The sequence below is a fragment of the Stegostoma tigrinum genome, chromosome 10 (genome assembly GCF_030684315.1).
Source record: "Stegostoma tigrinum isolate sSteTig4 chromosome 10, sSteTig4.hap1, whole genome shotgun sequence".
NCBI lineage: Eukaryota > Metazoa > Chordata > Chondrichthyes > Orectolobiformes > Stegostomatidae > Stegostoma > Stegostoma tigrinum.
In genome coordinates, this window is record NC_081363.1 from 60,506,553 (window position 1) to 60,529,531 (window position 22,979).

General features: G+C 39.4%; 1 protein-coding gene across 4 annotated transcripts in view; it reads right to left on the bottom strand.

Moving 5' to 3' along the window:
* The window catches only part of akap6 (A kinase (PRKA) anchor protein 6), a 359,686-nt gene that overhangs the window by 264,607 nt on the left and 72,100 nt on the right, over window positions 1-22,979 (bottom strand). Inside the window, exon 1 of one of the 4 annotated variants that reach the window (XM_048538021.2) lies at window positions 4,693-4,770. The exons of the other annotated variants lie outside the window; for them this stretch is intronic. Within the exon in view, the coding sequence (XP_048393978.2) occupies window positions 4,693-4,737 (45 nt within the window). The 5' untranslated portion in view covers window positions 4,738-4,770. Of the gene's footprint in view, window positions 1-4,692; window positions 4,771-22,979 lie in introns of those variants that run through there. 4 annotated transcript variants of the gene reach the window in all.

Sequence of the window (22,979 nt, forward strand, 5' to 3'; positions counted from 1 at the left end):
TGGTAATAGATTTGCCAACTTTAAGTACATTTAAGTCATCATTGGGTAAGCATATGGACGTACATGGAATAGTGTAGGTTGGATGGGCTTGAGATCGGTATGACAGGTCGGCACAACATTGAGGGCCAAAGGGCCTGTACTGTGCTGTAATGTTCTATGTTCTATGAATAAAGACAAAGGGTAGTGCATGGGAGGGCATAGATTGATATGGTCATTATTAACAATAACAGATTAATAAAGTATGTCCCTCATATTTCAGATCCATTACTTTGCAAAACACATTGCTGTGATCTACTTTCTCAGCAAAAATTTCATACATTTTAAAGTAAGCTGTGTCCTTCTGTGTATGTCCCTGGAAAACTATTCTCCCTGTTAAAGTCTCATTGCCTCAGCACAGACTTGTCAATGTCCCTGCATAGTCAAACTTTAATGCTATGTCAATCGTGTCTTACAGGAATACAACAACAGAAATCCCTATTTTCCTTCATATGATTTCTTCAATCTATTTTTGAACCTTTGCTGCTTTCCTGGCAATATTTCTGTGTTCATCAATGACTACTACTTTTAAAGGTTGTTGTTCTAAGTATGTTTCGTGAGCACACTATCGCTGCCTGCCTTGGGCTGTGGGTCCTTTCATGAAATCTGTACGGTCTTTGATCGTTGGAAGTCTGCATCGACACTCTGTGTACCTGGTCTTGTTTTACTAACTCACTGCTCATCCATCTCTAACATCCCTATTTCAATCTTATTCTGCAGTAAAGATCCCTCATTATCTTCAGTACTCGGACACTTTATTTACTACAATATACACATGTGACTGCATACAGTTTTCTGGAGCAGTGTCTCATTCCAGTCCCATTATATGCTTCTCTCTCTTTCTGTCTTCTCTATGCTGTTCTGCTGTGGTCTGCTGATGGCAGAGTAACGACATCAGTTACAAAATCATTAGTATATTTGTATCTCATCATACTACAACTATCATCTGGCTTCACCTGAAAACTTTGAACATTACGTTTTTGTTTAGTAATTATCATTGAGGGATAACTGTCAGCCATAAAACTAGAACTCCTGATCTTCTTTGAGTATTACCACAGAATATTTTACATCTACCTGAAAGGGCAAATGGGCTCTTGGTGAAAAATGGCATATCTCCTCATTTGCTCAATGCTGCATGCAACATCAGCCAACATGATATATTCAAAGCAGGGAAATAGGACTTTAATCTATATGGGTTACCAGCTCATTATTTCCTATTCTTGTCTCACTGATATGCAATTTCCTATTCTCCCACGCGCTAGGCAGAAACCAGATGGCAACAATTCCCAACATACAGGCCAGAGCAAGATTGGCAGCTTAGTTAATTGCTTAGAGGTTAGCATCAGACAAGCAACCACCTCACCTCATCATCTAGACACTTCTGAAACAATTTTTAAAAAATCTTATCTACATCAATGCTGCACTTTGGAGCTGTCCAACACTGTGTATTGTAGTGTTACTGACAGGCCTCATTAAATGCGGGGACAGGTACACATCTCACGCATCAGAGAAGGGCGCAACCTAGGGCTTTACTTTGCATTCATTTTGCACCACTTGGATTTTCACAACATCCCTGCATTGCCTTGTCTTGCACTTTACAGGCTTATAGTACTTCTGTCTTGCAGAGCAGACATAAAGCTAAGCACTTTGTCATAATTATCAGAAATGGTCATTCATTGTGAAAGATCAGGGTTGATGCAGTTGCTGTGAGAAAGAAAGGAACATGAAGATTTGGAGCGTCACCTAGATTAAAAGGCTGGCCCAACACTCTCTCTGCAAAGTGCAACCTGTGTTACTTTGAATTAAAAATAACCAATGGCAATGATAAATGGCTGCCACCGTATCTAAGTAGGTGGAGTCAGTATTTTCTCCGTAGATGTGAGTTCTACTTCTGTACAATGTGAGGCTCTTCAAGGGCTAATTGTGTAATCAGCCACTTATGTAATACAGGTTAAAAACGCTTGTATTCACAGAATCCTTCATGTGAAATGTATCTCAGATACGCAAGAATCAAATTCTGGCAACAAACAATCTTCACTATGTCATTGGTCATTAGAATTTGATAATTGTCATCTCTGTGAAGCAGAAGTGATGACAGATGACCTTAATAATGTAACCTGCAAGCTACAGTTCACAAAGAAGTACAAAGCCTGATAGTCTGCACAAGGACATAGACCTAATTTTCTCCCACGTTCAGTTTGAAATGTTTATCAACATACTCTTTTATGCAAAGCTGCTTTTCTTTGATGATGTGCAGGTACACATTACTAGTAATTCCTCTGCATTTATAATCTACTGCAGTATTTGCATTACAATGCTGCATTGATCATAATAAGGTCCATTGTGTTAACATTACAGGTATTCAATAATCCTCCTTGTTCGTGTCCTCCATGTCCCACTGTAATGGAGATTATGCTAAACCTCCACTTATGTGTGATGCAAGTACTGACAGCTCACATTACTAAAAGCCTGTTCTGCTTCTGGTACACCCCATTTCGGGTCATTAGAACACGGCCACAGCAGGGACATCATCCCTGTGGCTGTGGTGCAATGAAGGTGCAAAGATATTGAGGTGGGTTCGGGTTAGGAACAAGTGTGCCTGTAATCCCAGAACCAGCAATGACGTTCATTCTTCTAGCTACAGTTACAACGACAGTCGATTGGATAAGGTGATGACATCATATGTTTACAAATGTGAGCTCTCCTTAGGATGAGCTGCCCCATATGCCCTCAGAAGCTGTTTTTTATGTTCACAAACTACACCATGAAATACTAGCAGCGATTGACCTGGTGCACAATTAGGCTTTAAATATGGTGCCAGTGGCAGCAATTCCATAAAGTATTGGCAGTCATGAGTACATCTGTTGCTGGTGAGCACAAGAAATTGCGGGTGCGGTCATAAAGGCATTGTGCAAACACAACAAAGTGAAAAGCAGAGAATTGTGAGAGAAAACTCACTGAAGTTCATGGAGTGAAACCTCCATGAAATTCCCCAAAATTGTCACTTGACTGATTTTGGTAATATTCTGCCCCTCGTTTCCAAAAATGCATTCTCCACACCCTGGCTAATTAATTTAGAAATAGAAAAGGAAGCGTTGCTTATTAATATAACTAACATGCTGGTTTACATTGCTCAGTTTAAAGTCATAAAACATATACATTCACAAGTCCAAATGCAGCATTCTCAATCTACAGAAGCCAAAATATCCATAAGCATTTATATATATTTTCTCTAAAAGCTTTCTATAAAATGTTTTAGCACTTACCTCCCAAATTTTACTCTTCGCTGATCTACTGTAGAATGCTCAGAGTTTACTTAGTAATAATGCACTGGCAACAAATTCCCAGGTTACCGAAGGTCATAAAAACTCCCATTCATCACTTTAGCGGCTGTGATTATCCAGCTAAACCACGTTGTAATATTTTTTAATACATAAATTGTAAGCTGTAAAATCACTTTTAAAAAGACAGTGTTAAGTTTCCTTCAAAGCTGGGCTACAGCTTGATTCCTGCGCAGTTGTAGCCAATTGGATTAAAACTATGGAAACTCGACTCTGTGAATCTTCCAAACAGCACCGACAAGCTATTGCTCTGACAGCAACACAGAGAAAGTAAGGCCTGGGATTTGACTCCCTTATGCATATTCATATAGAATCAAACAAAATACGAAACAAATCAATAAAGCAATACTATCAGGGAGTCTAAGATAAATATCAGCATCTTTGTCTTACATTTAGAAAACTACTGAATTCTCAATATTCTGAGCCATGTTTAACACTAAAATTCAGAAACAGAAAGGGTAATGAACTTAATGTCTGAAAATGGTTAAATGTATGATAGTACTGTTTCTTTTACAAACATGGTTGAACAAAAAGCTCATAAAATATAGCACAAGAAGATCTCAATGTATGTTAAATTGGAAATGATGCATTATAGAAATATTCCATTCAAAATGATACTCAAACACAGGAAACGTATCTACACAACTTTATTTTTTGCCACAAAGCCTAATTTATCCTGTCAAGTGTGCTATCATTCACTCTTTCCATCAGTAAACTTCTTGCAATAAAGAATTCAGTTGGTATATATCACGTCACTGTCCAGCATACAAGTCCTTGAGCACTAAAGTAGCACAATTAGCTCTGAAAATTGTAATATTAAGTGTTGACAGTGACTAGTAATACTTTTGCAGCACCTTTTATACTCAGATATTATTTACTGCAATCTACTGACTTAAGTTGATTAGCAAGAACTATATAGCTCTTTCAAGGTTGAATGCTGACACTAGTTTTTCCAGCAAAAACATTTCTCCACATGAAAACATTTTGTAGTTGAAAATTAAATAATAGTTGTTATTGGTCTAATAATAATAATTTTCAATTAAACATTTGTAAGTACCTTTCCTGCACAGTAAAAAAATAGCTCAATTTTACTGTTGAATTCGTAGCTCTTGAATTAATTTCATTAGAGTTTCTGCCTTTCATTGCTGTTACAAAAAAGTTCACCAATGATCTATGGATTCATATTCACCAGCTACAGTATACCAGAATGTCCTGCTCTGTACAACTGCTTCATTCGGGTAATAATGGCAGTTGAATTCATGAACACAGCTGTTGCAGAGTATCAAACGGACTATATGCATGTAACCATACATACCCAAAATAGCTGAAGTGGATCAGCATAGTTTGACACAGTACGCATGAAAGTTTGCTAAATACTTGCTCAATCCTGATGTGGTAAAGGCACATGCGATACAATTAAGGGAAGAATATACAATTTAAATAACTTAAAATCTGGAAGAAAAATAGCAACCAATTGATTGTTTGTTCTGCAAATATCACATCAGCAACGCCTTTAGCTCTTTGACCTTGGCAGCTCACAGTTTTATTAGGCAAGTTAAACGTAGGCAGTCAAGTGTCTGTACTTGCATTCCATGATCACAGATAACATCACAAATATCAAAACTGGTTTAAATTCAGTTCAACAGATATGAACAAAAATATCTATTCATTGCTATTAAATATTACAAACCATAACCTTTGGGGCTCTCATAGTCTTAAGCTATTTGCACATATTGCATTCTTCTTTTTGTAAATTCATTAGCCAAAGTTGAGGCCAAAGAGAAAGGTAAAAGTATTGGACATGATAACCAGACCATGACAGGAAAGGTAAAAGAGTCTAAATCTAAGAATAAACAAACAAATAAGACTAGAACTTACAAAAAAAGTAAAAAGACAAAACTGAAGGCCCTGAATCTGAATGCTAGTAGCATTTAAATCAAAACATACAACTGAGAGAGCAAACAGAAATTAATAATTATGATCTGGTAGCCATTAGAGAGAAATTAGAGTGGAATAACATGGATTGGGATCTGAACCTTGAATGTTATAGGACAGTTAGGAATAGCCAGAAAATAGGAAAATGTGAAAGGGTGGATCTGTTAATTAAATGAGCCAAGATGAAAAACAACAAAACAAGTGAAGAGGGGTGTGGTTTACTCAGCAAAGTGCATTCATCCACTAGGCTGCGTTAATTCTATTATTGCAATTGCACAACTTTATCTTGAAACTTTTGACTGCTTGTTTAAAGTTCTGTTACTACAAAGTTGAAAACAGAAACATTTTTCAGAAGACCTTCCATTTTAGTGAGGAGACTTCAATCTAATCCAAATGCTCCAACCTGTTCTAAAGATTCTACTCACGTTTTGACAGGCCTGACAAATTGCACTACAATAGCTGATAAAATCCATAACATTCTAAAGTAATCAGCAGCATTCAAAATTAAACAAGCTACAACATTCAAAGAAAAAACATTGACTCACCCTACCTCTCAAAGTTAAAAGACCCTTCAATAAACTCCAGACTCAGGATCTGCATCTTTGTAAAAAACAAATCAGTCTTTTTTTCTTGGGCCATACTGTATCTGTGAACCAAGTTTCATTGAAATTCGCCCATTAGTTTGACGTATATTGTTTACAGAAAGACTAATGGAGACAAAAATATTATCTTCAGCCATGTTCTGTGTGGTGGAGGTTAAAGCTGTTGGAAGAGGGAGAAGGAAAACTGGTTTGAGGAGCTCTCAGTAAGTGATGCATATCTGCCCAGAATGTTGGGGGGTTAATTCCTTTTCTGAACACTAGTGAGGAACAACTGTGTTAGTCGTCTGTACTTCAGCAAAGAATACCTCACTGAAATATGCTACTTGCTGCACTCACAATTGCAACCACACAGCAGTGTGAAGGTGACCTTGGCCATGAAATGTCATGTACATGTACAAGTCTCCTGCAGGTTAGAAAGCAACATCTTGTAGTTATCCATCTATTGTCATGTCAGGGAGGTTGCTGAGTCTCTATATTCAGTGACAACTAATAACCATTCATTTTCTTTTTTCTAGAAAGTAGAAGGCAGAGACTTGCACATGGCTTTGCAAGGATTACAGGATTCCCCTTAGTACAGGCAATAATTCAAGAAAAACAGATTGCCATGTCAGTTCCAATTGCCAACTCATAGGTACCACTGCAGCTTGCAAATATTGTTGGATTTAGCTTCAGCTGCAATAGAAGCCATGATATCAGCCACCTCCTGCTGCATCATAGTTGGGATTTATAGTGCATGACTGGAATTGTTCACAAGCCACCATATGTTTCTTCATTTCACTGATCTCCTGCTCTTCCACCGCTGTCTGGTCAGGTTACAATTTTTGGGTACCTGAAAGGAGAAAGTCATGAGAGTAAGGTTGTGGGGAGGGGAATGGAGGAAAGCTTTCACCATCCACAACTCCTAAACAAGAAGGAGAGTAGAATAAAAGCAAAGCAGAATGGGATCAAGAGAATTAGATATGAACATACGGTTATCATTGATACTTTCAACCTTACACCAATCTCAATGTTGATCTCTCCAATAATGGTAAGTACCATGTCTTCTATTGGTGAACGTATGCAGCAGAGCCTGTGCCTGCTTGATAGGTGCTAGTGCCTTTGGCTGTGTACCAAACCACCCTCCAAGGGAGAAGGAGGTTTGTCAATAAGTGTGGGGTATGGAGGTGTGAAGTGGTCAATGTTTGATGTCCTGGGTGCTGTTTTAGATGAAGCAGTGGAGACATTTAGTCAAGGGAAGAAAGGAAGGATCCTAAAGCACAGTGTCAGTGCTGTCCAAATGTGTGTCTACCTCAGGGTATTGACTGGCAGAATCCGTGCAAGGCTTTGCAGTCATCTACAATACTTCAATAACCCCCTAGAACTGCTTCTACATAATGTCCTTTAAATTGTTTGGAAGGGAGGGCCAGCTTGCCTGCAAGTTTAGCTGCGTCAGTAAAAATCATGAGTACATCTCTAGACACTAAAATGGACATTCACAATATAGTGAACTAAAAACACAGCCTTGTTTCTTTTACAAAAAAAGGGAAGTATCCCTAACTTCACTCTAACAATTAATGCATGCCATTCATAAGACACACCAGTTCACTGAGATCTCTGACTAGGCTTGCCCTAGAAATATCAATAATTCATATGTTAAAAATGATGGACCAATACAATGCGAAATATTTATGAGAGAAATTTAATTTTGAAAAACACCCATGTCACCTTTGTGCTCTTAAAGTGTCTATTTCAGACAATGTAGTTGGCTTGGAAAGTTGTAGCCATGATGCAGACCCTCCTTGTTTGATGAGTAAACTCATGATTCAGCTGCCCATAGAAGTAGCACGGTCAACCGACAGAGGGTTTCACCAACGAAAAGGTAAAGAAGTGGAAATTTCTCCCCCTGCCCTGCTTTCAGAACCATACAGTATTCCATCATGTGAGACATTTTGTGCATTTTAATGTGCATTTTCTCTCATAAACAGAAAAGTAGATCATAATATTCTCCTTTTTAATGTAAAATTGACCTGAAATTATAAAAGCAATTTATTCATACAATATTAATTTTTGAAAGTGAGCATGAGAGATGTGTGAGCACCAGTGCTGTTACGCCTGCCCCACTGCACCACAATTCGTTCTTCTTCCACTTGCTCCAGCCAGAACTCAGAACCTTTCAGAGGTGCAGCTTCATTTGAAGTAGTCCAGGTTCACTTTAAGGAGTGGTTGTCTTGCACAAGCTTGGGAGGTGTGCTGTCATTCAACTGTGCATCTAATACTGTTTACAAGCAGCAGTCATGCAAAATGGCAGAAAGTACAGATTTGTCAGCTGTCAGCATGCTAAGGAATGGGTACAGGTTTATACTGCATTGCTATCCCCACATATTTTTTTGAGGGGCTTCAAGTTTACCGCCAATAATTCCAAATGTGCTTTGAAAGCCACTTCTATTTGATAATATTCCTATGAAGCGCCTCGAGTTTTTTTACTAGGTTAATTCGACCATAAAAATAGTTTTCTCTTGTATCATGGACATTTCAGGAAAATGCAAAGGACAGCATCATCTGCTGTAAGTGGCCTTTTCTGACCTCAAGAAAGCCTTTCAATCTATCAGCTGTAAAGGCTTATGAAGTAGCTCCCTCAATTTTGACTCCCTTTGTATGTTTTGCCTACTTCACAATGTCATGCAAGCCTCACTCCTTACCATCAAAACCAGTACTGACCCTATCTCAATGAAGACTGGGCTTCAACAAAGTCATGGATCAACCCTTTTCTCTATTTTCCTCATTACAATATTGACACATCTCTTCCAGCAAACTATCTAAGAGAACAAGCAGTTGGAAAACTGAATATGTTTGTATGTGTGTTCAATCAGAAATTGACTGTTGGGTCATTGTTAACTTTCTCTCCAATGGTTATGAGAAAATGAGCCTTTTACTAAGCATCTGGAAAAGTAAGGTCATCCTCTATCCAGTTCCCACTGCATAAAGGGAAGATGCTGAAACATTTCCATGGAAGTACAAAGAACAAAGAACAAAGAACAATACAGCACAAGAACATGCCCCTCAGCCCTTCAAGCCTGCACTGACACATTTTGCCCTTCTATACTAAAATTGTCTTCACTTACAGGATCCATGTTCCTCTATTCCCTTCCTATTCATGTATTCATCCAGGTGTTTCTTGAACGCTGTTACTCTAAATACTTCCATGACCTCCTCTGGCAGTGTGTTCCAGGCACTCACCACCTTTTGTGTGAAAAACTAGCCTCGCACATCTGTTTTAAACACCCCCCACCCACCGCACTGTGAACCTGTGTCGCCTGGTCATTGACACATTCAACTTGGGAAAAATACTTCCATTCTATCTATGCTATTCACAATCTAGTAAACTTCTATCAGGTTGTCCCTCAACCTCCTGTCTTTCAGAATAAACGGACCCAGTCTATCCAACCTATCTTCATATATAAAATCTCCCGTACCAGGCATCATCCTGATAAACCTTTTCTGCACCCTCTCCAAAGCATCCACATCCTTCTGGTCATTTGGTGAACAGAACTGTATGCAATATTCAAAGCGTGGCCTCACTCAAGTTCCATAAAGCTTCAGCATAGCTTGCCTATCCTTGTACTCGATGCCCCTTCCGGTGAGGGCAAGCATGCCATAGGCATGCTTCTGAGGTAGGGCCACTGGACCCAAAACATTAAGTGTGTTTTCTTCTTCACAGCTGCTGCCAGACCTGCTGAGCTTTTCCAGCAACTTTGTTTTTGCCCATGCTGATCAGATATCCTAAATTAATCTAGTCCCATTTGCCAGAATTTGGCCCATATCCCTCTAAACCTTTTCTATTCTTATGCCCATCCAGATGCCTTTTTAATGTTGTAATTGTGCCAGCCTCCACCACTTCCTCTGATAGCTCATTCTATACAAGCACCACACTCTGCATGAAGAAGTTGCCTCTTAGGTCCCTTTTAACTCTTTCCCCTCTCACCTTAAATCTATGCCCTCTACTTTTGGACTCCTCCACCCCAGGAAAAAGACCTTGGCTATTCACCCTATCCATGTCCCAACTGATTTGATAAACTTCTATAGACTTTGCCTGTTTACTCTATGATTTTATAAACCTCTATAAGGTCACCCCTCAGCCTCTGATGCTCCAGGGAAATTGGCCAGATCCTATTTAGTCTCTTCCTATAGATCAAACCTTCCAACCCTGGCAACACCCTTGTAAATCTTTTCTAAACCCTTGCAAGTTTCACAACGTCCTTCCTATAACAGGCAGACCAGAACTATGCACAGGATTTCAAAGCGGAGGATTAGAGGAACAAACAGTGAGCTAGCTTGATTGCATAACCACTCAGACTTTCGTATTGGGAATTGTCGCTGCCTAGTTCCCATCTGGAAGCGATCAATGAGGTGAGATTAGCTAATAATGAGATGTTACTACATGCATCTTGCCTCTCCATAAAGAAAATCTCATCTCACTGTTTCACACTTGGTTGGAAAATGGGTCATTTTGTTCTCAATCTGAGGAATCTCCTGACATGATCTATCACCATTCTTGCCAATGTTCGTGTTATTTGGTGGCTAGAAAAATTCAACCTTAATTTTGCTTTTTAAAGCATTGTTCAAAATCTTTCAGGCCCCTGCCATTTACATCTGGTTAGACTGAAACTCTCTGCGTCCATTCTGCACTGTTCTGTTCCATCTGTCTAGCAATACGAATTGCACTGAAGTGATGGACTGAATGAATAATTGTAACAATAGTCATTATTTTCCTTCAAAAGTAATCAAATGTGATTAAAGCATGCTGACTTCAATGAGTGTTTCCAACAGGTCGAAGTGATGCGCTCAGTGTGTGGGTGAAAACAGGACTCTTTTGACTCCTGTCTGCTGTTTGTTTCTTGTTATAGTTCACACTGCCTACTAACAGCAATGTGAAAAAGGCAGCTAATTAGGCAACACTCTCCCTGTAAATTCACAACCTCTCCATTGACAAATCCTCTGCTCTGCCACCTCACAGTGACTTAGGGTGACACACAGGCCCTGACTAAAGTGGCAGTGGAATATGGAAAAGGCTTGATGCCTGCGTACCTGCCGTATAGAGATCCACCAGCACAAGTGAACCAAATTCCCAGTTAGGGACAACTAGTTCCACCACCTTATGAATAGATGTCCCAAAGAGGTGTAAGGCTCAGGAAGTTAAACCTGATAAAATAAAACGCTCTAGAGTGGATCCCAAAGAAGTACTGATGTCTAAATATGTAATCTTTCCAGCATCTCCTGAAATCAAGCTATGTTAAATATGGCATAGTTCATTGCTTTCGATTCAACCACAGAGGTCAAGACAGGTTCTCTGATGTTTGGGCAGCTTCAGGTTTCCATAGATTTGCCCAGGTGTCCATACTGGAGACGACACTTCAGGTCCTCGATCGAGCATTAATATTACATGGGAGATTTGAAATTATCAGTAATAAGACCAACTCCTTTTGACATAGAGAATGACTGCTATGGACTGTCTTCAGCAGTGAAAGGATGCATAGTATTCCACTGTTCATCTACAACCCCTCTCAGATTGGGTAGCCCTCAACCAGTAAAGAGCTGATCTGCCTCAAATCCAGCTGCTTCAATGGGTGTTTGGAAATGGTACTTGCTCAACAAGGGGACAGAAACCATTGCAACACACAAATGAATTAAATTATCAAGGAGAAGGAGAATGATACTCACTCTTTGACTGGCAATCTGGAGTGTCAGGACTATGTGCACAGGATTGGCAGATATGATGCAGCCAGTCAATAGCACATGTAAGACATTGAGGTTGGTTGGCTCGCCAAGCTGGTTTGTTGTTCCACAAGTAACTTACACCAGTATTACTGTACCTACTGTATGAATCTACTTGGATATGATTAAAACACAGCCATGTGAAGGAAGAAGGATCTGCATAGATGGGATGTGGGACCAGTCTACCACACTGCCCTCCAACCCCACCACACCCGGAACCTTCCCCTGCAACCGCAGGAAATGCTAAACCTGTCCCCACACCTCCTCCCTCACCCCCATCCCAGGCCCCAAGATGACATTCCACATTAAGCAGAGGTTCACCTGCACATCTGCCAATGTGGTATACTGCATCCACTGTACCCGGTGCGGCTTCCTCTACATTGGGGAAACCAAGCGGAGGCTTGGGGACCGCTTTGCAGAACACCTCCGCTCAGTTCACAACAAACAACTGCACCTCCCAGTCGCAAACCATTTCCACTCCCCCTCCCATTCTCTAGATGACATGTCCATCATGGGCCTCCTGCAGTGCCACAATGATGCCACCCGAAGGTTGCAGGAACAGCAACTCATATTCCACCTGGGAACCCTGCAGCCATATGGTATCAATGTGGACTTCACCAGTTTCAAAATCTCCCCTTCCCCTACTGCATCCCTAAACCAGCCCAGTTCGTCCCCTCCCCCCACTGCACCACACAACCAGCCCAGCTCTTCCCCCCCACCCACTGCATCCCAAAACCAGTCCAACCTGTCTCTGCCTCCCTAACCGGTTCTTCCTCTCACCCATCCCTTCCTCCCACCCCAAGCCGCACCCCCAGCTACCGACTAACCTCATCCCACCTCCTTGACCTGTCCGTCTTCCCTGGACTGACCTATCCCCTCCCTACCTCCCCACCTACACTCTCTCCACCTATCTTCTTTACTCTCCATCTTCGGTCCGCCTCCCCCTCTCTCCCTATTTATTCCAGCTCCCTCTCCCCATCCCCCTCTCTGATGAAGGGTCTAGGCCCGAAACGTCAGCTTTTGTGCTCCTGAGATGCTGCTTGGCCTGCTGTGTTCATCCAGCCTCACATTTTATTATCTTGGAATTCTCCAGCATCTGCAGTTCCCATTATCTCTGACAAGACTCCCTGCTATTTTTCCACTCCTCCAACCTCTGCTCCACCATCTCGGGGCTGGGTACATTCCACCATCTCAGCATAGCCTCAAATCTCTTTTGGCTGACATGTTTAGCCGCTTCTCCATAAATACATCTGCACTACTTGCCCTAATTATTTTGCATCATAGTGATTTTCACATGCTCACCACTCTCTGGATAAAGAAGATTCTCCCATTTGAATTTGGTTTCTTAGTTATTATCTTATGTTAATGGCCTCTGACTTTGCTCTTTCCTACATGTTGAAACTTTCTTTTTGTAACAATTTAATTAATATCTTTAACACTATTATTGGGTACATGATTACAGACACTTAGAAAACCAGAATGCTAAAATTAATGCCGCCCCTGGAAGTAGGCAGCTTTCAAGGCTCTAAAGACTGAGAGGGATGGGGCAATTTTGCATCATCTGTTATAAGTTATTATGAAATAATTTTTTTTTCCTGCCACAACTGATGTCCTCCTCTCCCTGTGATAAGCTTGAAGAGAGGCAAGTTGCAGAGAGGGCAGAGAGTTGCACTCGACTGATGTGAGATTTTGATGTTCCATGATGCTGACCATCAATCCAACACAGGTTGGGCTGTGAACGTTGGTATACATGGCAGCTGGAGGGTAAAGATCTGGATACATAACAGGAATCACTGGGAAGGCAAATTTACCCATGAGTCTACAAATATGGTTATGTATTTTGATTTTAAGTTAATCATTTTATTTATGCCTAAAATTCCAGTGTAAAAATTCCAGAATTTAAGAAGTTATCATACATGATTTACTAACTTTCCTCTCAAATTCTATCTCCATTTAAACAGGTGAAATATAACTTGCTGTTGCAATCATAAAATGTCCACTCTTTTCTGGTTAATTTGAATTATATTGTGAGGTGATGATGTTTGTTTTAAATATCAATTGGACAACCGTTTTCAGTATATTTTCAGTAATATTCAGCCCTTGATAATGTAATTGTCAATTGTGATTACATGGACCTTAATACAAAACCTGCAACATACGGCTCTCTGGACTCACTCTTAAAACTTCATGAAAGCGACTTAATTTCTCTTGAAAAATTAAGTAACTGACCTTGGATAATTGCTGGGTTTTTTTAATATACCTGTGGATGGTTCGTGTTACAAATGTGTTTTATAGAACCTGTTGTGATCTCAGGTCAGAACTCCAAAGTACTGTGGACATTTTTAACGTTTAATTCTGAACCATGTTTTTTTAAAAGTGGACTGATAAAGCCAAAAGTGGCTGCAGATGTAAGTTAAGAGGCTAAGATAACAAAGTGTGGGGCTGGATGTTCCTATTATCTCTAACTTAAGAGGCTGCCTGAAGAGAGGGCAGGAGTCACAGATATCACACCTACAAATGTAAAGGGAACTTCAAAGAGCTCTTCAAAAGAGGGAAGAGTAAGTCAAAACAGATTGGCCTGTGCTCTCTTTTGAACTTAAGTTAATTGTTCTGTTTATGCCAAAAATTTCACTGCGTCAATTCTATAATTTAATAAAAGCCAAAAGAACTGTGAATGCTGTAAATCAGGAACAAAAACAAAGTTGCTGGGCTTTTCCAGCAACTTTATTTTCGCTCCAATAATTTAATGTTACCATACAGAGGTAACGAGGAGCTGATGAGCTCCTGCTCAACAGCCAGCCATCATCCAAGTTTACCAATGTCCAGGCACATTTTACAATTTTCCTTTTCAAGAATACACATAAGATAGAGGTTAAAAAGCCTGTATCAACAATACTTAAGCTTGTGAGACTGCATGCTATTGTGTATACCAGCCAGGGTTCAAGCCTAAGCATACTGTGAAGATCAAAGAACTACCTGTGGGTTGCAGGTGAAGAACTTCTCTCACTTCTCTGCAAATGAATTGAACAAGAAAATAAAACAACAAAAAGGGCTCCTTCTCACCCTGAAAGCTGGAAATCAGCAATGGTTGAAGGGAATCTTAACCAACCTGCAGAGCTAATGATTGTGAAGCTAACTGTTCAAATTCCAACATCAAAACTACTGGTACCCTTCACAACTGCAACATTCAATTATCTGCTCCAAATGAACAATTCAAAGGCTGATCCTTATTATTTGTTTCATACGTTATCTTTTTGATGATGAACAGAGGTGTAGGAACTGAGAGAGAACGTTGGAGGAGAAGAATATCAGGGTTCACAAAATGCTTGGAGGGACAGATAACACTAACATAGAGAATAGTAAATTCTGAGCCAGGCTCACTCGACCAGAAACATTAACTCTGATTTCTCTCCACAGATTGTGCCAGGCCTGTTGAGCTTTTCCAGCATTTTCTGTTTTTGTCTCTGATTTACAGAATCCACAGATCTTTCGGTTTTTATTGAGAATAGTAAGCTAATAGGTGAAGTCAGAGTAAGTAAGGGAGAAAGTAATGAAGTCAAAGCAGAGTTACTGTTTTAATACATGAGGTATCTTAAGATTGGAGACTTAAGATGCTGATTGACATGGGAAATGAGATATTCACGTGATAATATTCAAGTAAAGGCAAGACGAGTGTTAAATATTCTGGGTACAAGGTGTTCATATAAGTTAGAAAAGGAAGGAAATGAGAACGGGTGGTGGTATTGGTTAAGGAAGGCATTGGAGAAAGAGACTGTCTCAGAGAATTCAAAGTACGAAATCAATTTGGCTCAAGCTAAGGAACAAAAAGTGTGTATTTACATACTTGGTGTAGTCTATTGATATTATAATAGTCTATTATACAACTAGTCAGAAGTTGTAGAAGAACAAATCTGCAGGGAAATTATGGACAGATCAAGATAATAGAGTAATTATAATGAGGGACTTTAATTGCCCAAATAAAGACTGAAGTACTGTTAATTAAAAGGGCAGCAAGAGGCAAATGTTCCCTGATTGTGTTCAGGAGAATTTCTTCAATGGGGTTAAAACAGAGTTAGACAGGATAGGCAGGAACAAAAGGCTGACTGGAAAAACTGTAACTAAGCAATAGGCTTCCTTCAAAGAGGAGTCAATTCAGGGTCAGTTAAAGTACACACGTCCTTCAAATGGAGAACTTGGGCAAACAAAACCAGATCAAATCCAGGACTGGATGACAAAATGGATAGAAAATTAGGGTTGATTAGAGACCAAGAAAGAGACTTACACATGGAGGCAGGGATAATGGCTGAGATATCCTTTGTATCTATCTTTAATAAAGAAAGAGGTGCTGCGAAGGCCATGAAGGCAGGCAATGAAACTGTTATTGGAAGGATCTAAAATAGATAAGAAAGAAGTATCAAATAGACTATTGCTACTTAGAGTTGAGGAGGCACTAGGACTTGATAAGATGCAACCAAGAATAATGAAGAAAGTGAAAGTGAAAATTGCATGGGCTCTGGCCATAGTCATTCCGACTTCTTGGACTCAGGAGAGGTGCAGGAAGGTCAGGCAATTGCAAACATACCCTTGTTCAAGAAACATTACAAAGGTATGTTCAGCAATTTCAGACATCAGTTTGCTTTCAGTGGCAGGGAAACTTCCAGAAATGATTGCTTGAGATTGAATTCATAGTCACGTAGAAAAATGTGGGTTGCTTAGGAAGAGCCAGTCTGGGTTATAATAATACAACCACAGAGTACAACAGCAAGAAGATGAATGTTGAACTTGTATAAGCTACTTTGACATCAGCTGTACTGTGCCACCCACATGAAAGCTGTGAATGTGTTGTTGAGAGTACAGAAGAGATTGACAAGGTTCCAGGCATGAAAAATTTCGGTTATGAAGAGAGGTTGCCATTGTTTTCTTTGGAGAGAAGAAGGTTAAATGGAGATCTGATAGAAGGTTTCAAAGTTATAAGTGGGCTGGATACAGTTGAATGGGTGAGACTGTTCCCAAGCATAAAATAATGAAAACTGGAGGACACATATTTAAAGAGATATGCAAAAATTGCAAGGGTGATATGAATAAAATCATTTTCACGCAATAGGTGATCTGGCTAAAATGCACTACCTGGAAGTGTGCTGGAGGCAGATTAAATTGAAGTACTCAAGAGAGGATCAGATGATTACTTGAAAAGAAACTATGTGCAAGGTCCAATTCAAGGTGTGTAATTTATAACTATTTTAAAATCAATTATTTTTAACTTTGAATTTTTTACTTTTGGATTTGTGACATATAGGTTTCTATGTCTGTCTGAAGAGTTTAGTGGTTAACTTGTAAGCATTTGTCTATCTATGATGATTTCTTTTGAAACAGTTTGAGTGAGAGTGCCTCTCCAGGACAAATATGCTTTGTTTACATTAAGAGAGTTTATAAAGAGTAAAGTATACAGAGTAGTACGTTAACAAGGTTTCAGTTAGCAGCTTCTAGATTTGTTTTGTTTTAAGCTCAGACACAGACCCATTATTTCAGGATTTTAAAAAAATAGGTTTCAGTTTCAACAGTTCTGCATAAATTCTTGAATGAAGATGGATCTGTGATGCAGTGCTCCCAAGAAATGGAGAACATGGTAAAAGTAGATTACCTGAGAGTAAAAAGTTTAGTAATAGCTTTAGGCCACGAGTGTTTTGCTAAAACCCTGAAGAAATTAGTTGAAGCTGAGAATTTTTAAACTCATGAGTATTAAAAGCCTCGGGGGCTTAAATCACTGTTAAATTAAAATGGTAGAGAAACAAATTTTTCTCTGGTATGAATACTATTTTGGGGTTCTAGAGGAGAAGAAGTGCTTTGGGTGTTGGAAAGGGGTGTTCTGTGATATGTAAAGGATATTTTTGGCGGGGTTAATTAGATTATACATCTACTGTGTAATTCAAAATCTTTAAAACTGTGTTATACATTATACTTTGGTCTATTCTATCTTTATTTTTCTTTAATAAACTTCTGTTTTTTTGTTAAATACAAATCTGCAACACTGTGTTCAGGCTTCAATGAGAGATTACCTCACGGTATCCAAACAAACAAAATATCAGGCCACATTTCAGTCTGGGATTTGACTAGTCCAGTATAAGATAACAAAATGTATGGAAATAAAACAGGAGAATGGCACCACATCATAATGCTCATTTGGAGAGCCATGTGGATACGATAAACTGAATATCTCTTTCTGTACTATAACACTTCTGTGTTTCCAAATGGCAGTCATACCCTTTGGTTAGGTACTTCAGATTTGGTATGTATTAGGAGACAGGAAGGTACTACTGAGTGATTTGGGATCCAAAGATGAGCACTGAAGGAATCTCAGTTCTTGTACTTGTCCAAGATGTTTGATGTTCTTTCAGTTGACGTGGATGTGAGTATGGATGGGAGGAAATGGTACAATGGACCATTGAAGTGGAAGGAGAAAAATATTGCATGCAGTGGTGTAGGTGTTTATTGTAGTTAGGTGTATGGATAGTGCTTCTTGAAATTGTGAGTCCCTAAGACTATGTTGACCATCTAATGCCACAGTTAAAGACATCTTCTTGGGACTGCAAAAGAATTTAGAGCGAGTGCACAAGCATCCAGTTGTTGTGGTGCTGATCATGTTAATGGGATTAGTAGGGGTAAGAAAGAGGTTCTGCTGAGGGATTATGAAAATCTAGGAGCTAAGCTAAAAAGCAGGCTGCAAACTTAATATGAGGTAGTGACAACTGCTGATGCTGGAGTCAGAGATAACATAGTGTGAAGCTGGAGGAACACAGCAGGCCAGGCAGTATCAGAGGAGCAGGAGAGTTGATGTTTCATTTCTGAAGAAGGGTCCTGACCCAACATGTCAACTCTCCTGCTGCACTGATGCTGCCTGGCCTGCTGTATTTCCCCAGCTCCACACTGTGTTGTCATAAACTTAATAATGTCTGAACCGCTACCTGAAACACAGCAAGTCAGTCATAAATAATGAAGGTTAGAAAGTTGGTGCATTAGATGAGAGAGTTGGATCCAATTCATAGGTCACTGGTCACTGCGGAAAGGGTTATTGGGGTAGACCACCAAAACCAGGATCGGAGAAAGGACAAAGCAGTAATGCAACATACAGGATATAATAATATAACAATGGAGAGTGATTAGAAGGGATTATGCAGACACAACATTGTGGCGTTAATGGGTCAGAGCAAAATATTGTAAAAAGGCAGCATTAAAGGCTGTTTGCTTGAATGCATGCAGCAATCATTTCAAGATTGAATAAAGGAAAACAATAACAAATAAATTGTCGCAAAGTGGCCAAGTTTGGGAAATGAATAATCAAGGGTATTTGACATTAAGAAGATAGGAAGAATGGAAGAGGAGGTGGGGTAGGACGGTTTATAAAACACTAAATTAGTACAATAGTGAGAAACAATCTTGAACAAAGTGGAAGGTATACCTTCCTAACACTTGAATGATGTAGGCGCTGATGAGAAAGTTAGGACAATTGTGAAGTTGACAGTGAATTGCAATCACCTGATGTTGAAACCAAAAGCCCCATTTTCCAATCAACTGCTGAACAACAAGACAGGTTTCTCACGAGTGAACAGCAAGAGACCTACTCACATGGACTAACATCCTCATTACTATGTCATTATTATTATTATATCACCTCATTAAAATACAGTTTCCCCATTCTCTTATACACCAGAAGAAATTAGACATTCTCAACATGCTGAGATACCAGCTCATTGCTTGCTGTTTTGGCAACCACATGCACTTCCATTCACCAAGACCACCAGGTCCCTGCTGGCCTATTTCCCTCAGCCTGACATGTCTGGGACAATTGATAGGAATTGTGCAGACGAGCTCCAGACTGTTAACACTTGACTAGTTGCACACCTGAACTTTGAAGATGGAGCCGGTGCCAGGATTTCTGGGGTGTCCTGGCATTGGATAGCACTTTTGCCTATGGTGAGAGGAGAACACAATGAGTGGGGTTCCAGAAGGACGTTGTGCATAGGCAATGAGGTGGGTTTGAGAAGATTGTGCATGAAAATCCATTAGGAAACTCACAGAAGAAACCACCGTGAAACCCACGAAAAATGACACAGCCAATTTCTGGTAAGATTCAGGACAAAGAATCAGTTTGGTTAGTGATAATAAATAATAATGGAAAGAAGTCACTTGTAGAAATAATTTATTGTCGCCCTAACAGATGTTACTGTCGTGACAAAGTAATCATCAATAAATAAAGGGCTTGCGAGAAAGATATTGCAATTGGTAGTTTTATTCTTCATATAAATTGAGTGAATCAAATTGGCAAAGACAGTTTTGAGGATAAAATTTGAAGCATCAAATTTGGACCAATTAAACACAAATAAATGACTCCAATGTCACACATACTTAAAATGTGATTTGAATTTCTTTCCAAGATGAAATTCTTCAACTGCCTTATGGTATCCATTATTATTAATGCATGCTATAAGACTATAAGATATAGGAGCAGAAATTAGGCCATTTGGCCCACCGAGTCTGCTCTGCCATTCAATCATGGCTAATAAGTTCCTCAACCCCATTCTCCCACTTTCTCCCTGTAACCTTTGATCCCCTTGATAATCAAGAACCTGTCTATCTCAGTAAAAGATTCCCATTAAATTTGTTTTCCTCTGTGAAAGTTTGTAAAATAATCATTGAGATGTAAATAAAAAGATTAGGAAAACGAGGAACTTGGATTTCTATTCACATCTAGGTTTTAACTGAATTATGTATGGATGTGAAATATTATATTTAGGAAAGATCTGGTCATTTCAAGGAGCAGAGGAAAGACAAGTGTTCAATGAGGATGGACAATGAAAAATTACAGGATTGACTAATATTAGAAGTGGCTGGAAATCTAATACGTAAAACCAAAGCACTGCAAAAAGAATAAGTTTCATTAAAATGCCACATGAGCCAAGACTATATGACATTGTAATACATTTTCATTGGACAGAACAGGGAATTAAAATGTTTTATTTTATGCATTTCTCCTTTGAATTTTCAAGATTTTGCCTCATTCAAGAATTCAGGTAAATCTGTCATTTTTGTATGTACTTTCTTATCTTCAGAAGTCTTTCATTATGTTTTCTATCATTTTGTTAAGGTAACTTCTCAGTTCGATTACTTACACAAAAAGAATCATGAAATCAACACTTTCAGAACAAACTAACAAGAAATGTTCCTTAAGAAATAATCTTGCATATGTGGATGTTTTTATATATTCTATTCTTGAAAGGTTCAACACAATGAACTGTGAACAGTTTTCTCTCCTATTGACATGAATTCTGTGGAAAATACTTATTTAAGTAAGAGTTAATAGAGCTGGAATAGAAGTGTCCTTTTCAGGCAGTGGCGAGTGGAGTATAGTAAGCTCTGTTGCTGGGAACCCAGACGTACACAATAAACATTAATGATTTTGGTGAATGAATTGAATGCCATATTTCCACATTTGCAGATGACACGCACTAAGCTGGGTGACAGTGAGTGGTGTGAGCAGGATGCTAAGAGGCTGCAGCGTGACTTAGAAAGACTGGCTGAGTGGGTAAATAATTGGCAAATGCAATATAATGTGGATAAATGTGAGACTATCCCCTTTTGTGGCAAAAGCAGGAAGGCAGGTTATTGTCTGAATGGTGGCAGTTTAGGAAAGGGGGAGGTACAATGAGATCTTGATGTTCTGGTGAACAGTTGCTGAAGGTTGGAATGCAATTGCAGCAGACGGTAAGGAAAGCTAACGCCATGCTGGCCTTCATAGCGGGAGTATTTAAGCATAGGAGTAGGGATACCTTGTTACAGTTGTACAGGCCTTGACGAGACTACTCCTTGAATATTGTGTACCGTTTTGGTCTCCTAGTCTGAGGAAGGACATTCTTTCTATTGAGGGAGTCCAGCGAAGTTTCGCCAGACTGATTCCCAGAATAGCAAGACTGACATATGAATGAAGACTGGACAGACTGGGCTTGTACTTGCTGGAATTTAGAAGAATGAGGGGGAATCTCATTGAAACACATAAAATCCTGATGGGATTGGACAGGCTAGATGCAGAAAGAATATTTCTGATGTTGGGGAAGTCCAGAACCAGAGATCGCAGTCTTTCAATAAGGGGTAACCCATTCAGAATAGAGATGAGGAAGAAGTTCTTCACTCAAAGTTGTGAACCTGTGGAATTCTCTCCCACAGAGAGTTGTTGGGGCTATTTCATTTGGTATGCTTAAGAGGGAGCTGGACGTGGCCTTTGCAGCTAAAGGGATCAAGAGGTATAGTGATTAAGCAGAAGTAGGACACCGAGATGACATGATCAGCCATGATTGTATTGAACGGTGGTGCTGGTTCAAAGGGCTGAAAGGCCTACTCCTGCACCTATTTTTGACGTTTCCATGTTTAAAAATAAGGCCACCGTAGTCGTTTCAAACCATAGGGCTGCTATGTGATCAGTAAGAGATAATGATGGCAGTTTAATCTGAGGATCACCACACCTGAGGCAAGGAAAGAGGTTGAGAAAGAGAGTCCTTCATCGTAACCTCAGTCGACACGGGGATTGAACCCATACTGTTAGCATTACTCCGCATTACAAACCAGCTATCCAAACTAACTGACCCCTTTTACTTAAATAGAATTAACTGATTGAATTAACAGCTATTTTGCAGCATACTGGAAGAAAAAAAGTATATGCAATGAAATCCAATCCTTGCTGAATAATGCTGCAATTAAATGGCAAATTGCAGTGAGCTCCAGAAACATTGAAAGAAAGTAGACTTACAGTATATTCATATATTATGATCTGTGGTGCTGTGGCAGAAACATTCTGGATTTATACGAATGTGCTCTGGGTACACTGGCCTGAATTCCACTCTGCAGGGTTAGCATTCCACTGTCCTGACTAAAATTCCATTAGCAGCCTGCTGACTGTAATTAGCAGAGCTATTTTCAGCATTGACTTAAGTACCATCACAATGTTAGTTGAACTTTGAAATGGCAAATGATAGTCACAGCTATAATGACAGCCGGCAGAAATTTAAAGTGACAACAATTAAGGAAATATGAAGTTGGATAGTACAATATAATGTAAAGAGCAATTTGTCATTTGCATACATTAAAATTAGGAACACATGAAGTCAACATAAAGTTTTTATGTTTGTTGATGTTGTATAACTTTTGGAGTGTCAGCAGGGTGCCTGCCTTTGAAAATAATATATCTATCTCAATGTTCTTTTTAACAATGCAGAGATTATTTTCCTATCAATCTTACACTACTACTTCATCCAATCCAATAACA